We start from the raw sequence: 6,350 nt of genomic DNA, 5'->3' as shown, positions 1-6,350 counted from the left end.
CAGCATGAAAATCAGCAAAAATAAATATATTACATACAGAAAATTTTATTTTGTATTTTTTTTTAGTAATTTTTCCTTTGCAACTTTTTTTTAATTCATTTTTCTTTTGCAATTTTTCTTTAACATTTTTAAAAATAAATTATCTTTAGCATTTTTTCTTTAGTATTTTTTTCTTTCATAATTTTTCCTTTGTATTTTTTCTTCTGTAATTTTTCTTTACTATTTTTCCTTAGTAATATTTATGTTGTACTTTTCCCTTAAGAATTTCTTTTGTGGTTGTTCTTTTATAATTTATCTTTACTAAATTTACTTTAATATGTTTTCTTTGTCATTTTTCTTTTGAATATTTACTTTAGGATTTTTTTCTTTGTAATTTTTTCTTTAACATTTACTTTCTTCAGTACGTTTTCTTTAGTATGTTTTCTTTTGTAATATTTCTTTAGGAAAATTCCTTTGTAATTGTTTTTTAAATAATTTTTCTTTAGTAAGTTTTCTTTAGTAATATTTTACTTTATTTTTCTTTTTTTTGTAATTTTTCTTTAACATTTTTAAAAATAAATTATCTTTAGTATTTTTTTTTTCATAATTTGTACTTTGTATTTTTTCTTCTGTAATTTTTCTATATTATTTTTCCTTAGTAATTTTTATTTTGTAATTTTCCCTTAAGAAAATTTCTCTTCTATTTTTTCTTTTGTAGTTGTTCTTTCATCATTTTTTTTAGTACATTTTCTTCAGTAATTTCCCTTTGTCATTTTATTTATTGTCATTATTTTTTTTATTCTTTAGTCATTTTTTCTTTTGAAATTTTTAGTCAGTAATTTTCCATCATCATTTTTCCTTTTTATTATTTCATTAGTGTTTCTTTTTAGTAAGTTTTCTTTAGTGCCCTGTAATCATTTCCCAAACCTCCTGTCTCAGGACAAATTAATTAGTCCTCTCTCTCTCTCTCTCTCTCTCTCTCTCTTTCTCCACACACACACTGAAATTTGCAAAGGACACAGAAACAGATTCTTTCCCCCTTTATTTCAGGATTATTGCACATTGCAGTAAGAACAGCAGTGGTGTTTTTAAATGCCCAAACAGAACCACACACTTCCAACCAATTATTCATGGTTTATACAATTAGTATATTCTATATAATTCTACATAACCGCATGTGGCTGATCTGCTGTGACCTCTGAAGCTCATTGTTGCATTTCCACTTTCAAAGTCAATGTCAGGTGTAAATAAATACACTGTAGAGACACACACTCTCTCTGTGCAGAGTTTGAGAACTTCACGCTGCGAACATCTCTGTGAATAAAGTAATGGCCCCCTTCTCCGCAGCTCACTGTTCATCTGCTTATTTTATACGCAAAATCCTCACAGTAACATACTATTATAATACATAAATATTACATACTACTAATATATAATAATGCCATATTCATTTCGAGAATGAAGAAAAGTGCATGAAAGTGCTATTACACCACCAATCTAATGTTCAAATAATGATCATCTTATACCACAGCACTACTAAATTTCAATTCTCGAATCTGAAGCATTCGGATCAGAAGGATGTTGATTCGTTTTCTATAACAGCGTCATGGTTTCTATGGTAACGACTTACACATGGACTTGTTCAGCGAAAACTCCATGTAATCAAAGCCTAATGTTAATAAACGGATAAAAAAAAACCCACCACATGTTGTGGTAAAGTTTTCTATGAGGAGACGTTTACTTATGGAAGGAGTCTCCAGTGTCAGTGCTTTGTAACAGCTTTAACTTTAAGTTTTACACCACAGGAAAGACGATGACTGTGTACAGCTGCTATAACTAAAGTGATAACAGGAAATAACTTGTTTAATTTGTTCCATAATATTAAATGTAACTACAAGCGGATAAAAACTATTTGAATAAAATGAATAAAACAATTGCAAACTGCTGTGATATAAGAGGAATAAAGCACTTCAGGACATCTTTTCATGGGAAAATAATCAACTACAGGGTGGTGACAGTAACTCCGCTTCACTTTGAGATGCACTGTCACCTCGTTGTTGATTATTTTTCTACAACTGCATGCCACATGCCAGGAATGTTTTGTTCAATATGTAGCTTCTTAAGGAAACAGGAAACAGGATTTTTCTGAAGGAAAATCTTTTCCTGACGTAGGACTTTCTGTTTCTCAGCAAATGTTGTAGATTTTTAAACAGCTACAGTGCAGTTACTCGTGCGGTTTGACGAATAACACGTCAGGCACAGTGCTGTGACAGAACGTATTCAGGAACCGTGTTCTCTCCTGGAACTGCCAGAACCACAAAGCTGCAGATCATCATCTGTTTAAAAAAAAAAAAAAAAAAAGTAAAAACACTATCAATAGTTATACAATGTCTACAATATAGAATGTAAGTGCACATGCTAGCTGCCTATAATAACTGTATTTACATGAAAACTACAGAAGCGTGTACAGTTTCCATGGCGACTAAGTCCTGAATATGAACTGCAGAATAACAGAGACAGAAAATCGAACACGGTCTCTTGCCTGTGCGTTCGCCGCGACGCTGCAGTCCTCCAGGTCCACGCTGCCGGTGTTTCTGCAGGTCGTCTGAGCAGCTCGCACTTCTATGGAGTACTTCACCCGGGCAGGAGGGTAGATCTGAGGCACGCGCACACACACACACACACACACACACACAGCAAGACGTTCAAAAGTCTTATACACTTTTCAAAACCTCTCTTTTTAATTTCGCATTTAATTAGAAGTCCCACTGATCTGCTATTTATAGTTTCATTTTATTATTATTTTTTCCCTCGCCATTTTCTCCCCATGTTGGTCTTGTTCACTAATTCCCACCCGCTCCCTAACTCTCCCCCCATCATACTACAAAGCGCTATCTACCCTCTTCCGCATACATGAGATCACAGATGCCCACGATTGGCTAGTGTTGCTGTGATTGACAAGAAAGAGAGGGTACGCCGTCCCTCCCACCCAGAGAACAGATCATTTTGCTCTCTTGGCTTCGGGACATTGAGTTTTGTTTTATTTTTGTATCATCATTTTAAAATTCATTAAAACACCCACATTTCATTTTTACATACAAATTCTGACCTATACATACGTTTTCCTTTTTTCACCCAGAAACCATGAGGGATACAAACTTTTGCACATAGCTGATTTTCAGACTGTCTTCCAGATTTTTTGATAGCAACAAGTTAGCCAGCTGACTGTAATGAGTGATGTATAGTTACCTCTTCTAACAGCGAACTGTATAGTCAGTGTTATACGTTTAACAAATTAATATGTGTGTATGTGGAGTGATCTAAAGCTAATACTTGTATATACAGTATAACTCATTTAAAATAAAAAAAGGTGTTTCCTTTGTTTTTTTCCTATTCACAGGTCTGAGTTACAACCTTTAGTCAAATGTTGTCACACCATGTGACACCATGTCCCAAGCCAGGCACAGAGCAACACAATAATGAGATGGCGAAAGATCACGTTTATTTTGATGCAATGGCTGGATCTGGTAACATCTGAGCAGCTGATGCAGTAAACACTGCCAAATTTTTATTAATAGTCTTACAAAAGGATAAGGATAATCCGAGATTAAGTCCAGCACTGGAATATATTCAGAATTTGTTATACCAAATCACTTAGTGTTTAGATTTGTAATTATATAGTATAGAGATATTACTCTTAACCTCTAGTGCGATATAGTATGGTTCTTTTTTCAGCCTTGCTGTATAATTGCTGTTGTTGTTCTTTCGGCTGCTCCCCTTAAGTGTCGCCACAGCGGATCATTGGTCCACATGTTTTGATTTGGCCAGATGCCCTTCCTGACGCAAGCCTCCCATTTTATCCTGGCTTAGGACCGGCACTGAGAGTGCACTACCAGGGGCTGGGTTGGTTCCCTGCCCGGGAATCGAGCCCTGGCCACAGGGGTGAGAGCGCAGGATCCATAAGATCCTCCGCAGGATCCTCTAGCGGGATCCGCTACGCCATAGTGACCCCTTGCTGCGTAATTACCTACCTTATATATGCATTTTTGCTTATCTATTAAGAATTAAATGTCATATAAATACATATAGTACAGATATTTAACCAAACCTCCTGTCTGAATCCACACATTTTCAAACAACAGGAAAAAAATTAATTAAGAAAGATTGGATTTCAAATGGATGATGTGTCACACAGTTAAACCCTCCTACCCTTCTAAATCTCAGAAGCAAGCATGGCCCGTATAAAACACTTGCAAGCATGCATTTACAGGAAAATAATCAACTAGAGAAAGATAGTGATGAAGTGGAGTTACAACTACCACCCCAAAGTTGATTCATTTCCAATAATAGCATGCGTTTTACTTCTCTTATACCACAGTAATTTCGCAAATTTGCATATTTCATTAATTAAAGAATGACATGTTGTACTTTTTTGTTTATAGTCACATTTAATGTTGCAGTACATCCACAAACCAAGTTAAGTTCTGTTCTCACTTACATTATAGCAGCTATAAACAGACATCCCTCACCAGGACCCTAATTGGCTCTCATAATAAACACTTTTCCTATTAGTTTCACTGTTGTTACTAAATTATATGTTATAAGACGAGTAACTGAGAGTTTAAGATCAGCTTTAAGTGTCACGTACCTGAGCAGAGTTAGACAGGATTTCCACGACTTTATACGCATAAGGATAGTTTGTCATGTGATTGTGGAACTCGATGGCAAAGTTAGCCGCTTTGACTACATTTGGGTCGATGTTTTGTTCTGAGCTGCTCACAGACACAACATGAGCCATGAAAACAGCTGCTACGAGGCTCAGCGCGTACGTCATCTTGGTATAATACAGATCTGTGGAAATAAAAGTGGAAATCAGTAGTAGTATGTTTTTTAACCAGCCGAGTGACGTCAGAGTGACGTCAGAGTGCGAGAAACAAGTTTCTCCTCTCTGCTGAAACATCTAATGCAGTCTGAGCAGCTACCAGAACACACCCTGAGCTGCTTCAGCTGCAGACCATCTTTACCAACAGTCCTCACATTTCCAGGAACAATGCTAAAGTAGTGTTTAAAGAAAATACTCCAGCAGTAAAGGTTAGGGCAGTAAGGAAATATACATTTATTTATCCACTTAGTCAAGCAAAAAGGAAGCAAATAACTTACCACATTAACTGATTTCCCTTGGAAAGAGATTTTAGCTTTTCAAATAAGCACTGAAGCCAAACTGCAAATAAAATGTGCCACTACAACACGACAGCAGGGTCCAATTTATCTGACCTGCCTCTGAGGCGCTTCACTGACGCTCCTCTGTTTACACACTCAGGTATTACTTTACATTATATTACATTATATTACATTACATTACATTATATTACATAACATTACATTATATTACATAACATTACAGCATTCTGCTGACAAACTATTTTAAAAGATTAAAATATAGATAAAGAAGTAAGACAAAAAAAATTCTCTATACCTCCTTTCACATTGGCCGTGTTTTGAGTCCTGCTTCCGGATTCAATCACGTGACACGAATGTGCTTTCATCACGATCCCACGTGGTGTCCTGAAGCTTAGTCAAGTCAGCTAATTAAATTAAATTAAATGTTATGACCTATGTACATATGACCTGATTGTCCTTTAATCACTATCTGAAACTGGTATGTTAATTAAATAAAATGGAATAAAATATAAAACGTGACCTCACTGTGTCTCGTCACGACCCCACGTGGTATCGTTCAAATAAATTTTAAACAATAATAATTTCATCACCTCCCCATGTGGTGTCTTGAAACTGTCGTGTTAAAACTAAACAAATAAAGTAAAATAAAATAAAATAAAATATCACAACTACCACGTGACCTGACTGTGGCTTCCTCACGATCCCACGTGGTGCTTTGAAACTGCGAGGTTAATAAAATAAAATAAAATAATTATTATTAATATTATTATGCGATCATGTGACCTGACTGTGGCGTCAAAGTAAAATTACATAAAATAAAAATTAAATAAAATGTTATTATGCAACCACGTGACCTGACAGTGCTCTAAATAAAAAAAATTGAATTAAATTAAATTTCATCACGACCTCATTATTATTATTATTATTTTTTTTTTTTTTTTTAATGCAAGACAAGAATACAGAGTTGACATTAGATGCTTATACATAATACACAAAGTATCCGAAACATACATTATACATTATACATTATGTCAACTGAAATCAAAGAAGTATTAAAGATTACAAGAGAAAAAGTAGGAAAAAAATAAAGAACAGAAATATAAGAACTTGAGGGTACGACATTTAACCATCAATTACAGTATACAAATTAAAGTCATTGCAAAATGAAATAGTTCTTCTTGTTTTCTTAT

The 6,350-nt window shown here is 34.6% G+C and overlaps 1 protein-coding gene across 2 annotated transcripts; it reads right to left on the bottom strand.

The window, feature by feature from the left end:
- Positions 1-1,004: 1,004 nt before the first annotated feature.
- On the bottom strand, positions 1,005-5,573 carry zgc:194981 (uncharacterized protein LOC561073 homolog). Of its 2 annotated transcripts, none has more exons than XM_034308464.2 (4): positions 5,456-5,573; positions 4,628-4,830; positions 2,522-2,635; positions 1,005-2,315 (listed from the first exon to the last, which is right to left on the bottom strand). In XM_034308464.2, the coding sequence occupies exons 1-4, from the start codon at positions 5,523-5,525 to the stop codon at positions 2,232-2,234; spliced, it is 471 nt and encodes a 156-aa protein (XP_034164355.1). In that variant the 5' UTR covers positions 5,526-5,573; the 3' UTR covers positions 1,005-2,231. The 2 variants fall into 2 exon arrangements, with proteins under 2 accessions (XP_034164355.1, XP_034164356.1); XM_034308465.2 differs by lacking the exon at positions 5,456-5,573 and adding an exon at positions 5,140-5,445.
- Between the last annotated feature and the right edge of the window lie 777 nt (positions 5,574-6,350).

The sequence above is a fragment of the Pangasianodon hypophthalmus genome, chromosome 11 (assembly GCF_027358585.1).
Source record: "Pangasianodon hypophthalmus isolate fPanHyp1 chromosome 11, fPanHyp1.pri, whole genome shotgun sequence".
In the NCBI taxonomy this organism is placed as follows: Eukaryota; Metazoa; Chordata; class Actinopteri; order Siluriformes; family Pangasiidae; genus Pangasianodon; species Pangasianodon hypophthalmus.
This window is presented reverse-complemented; position numbering and strand designations above follow the sequence as displayed.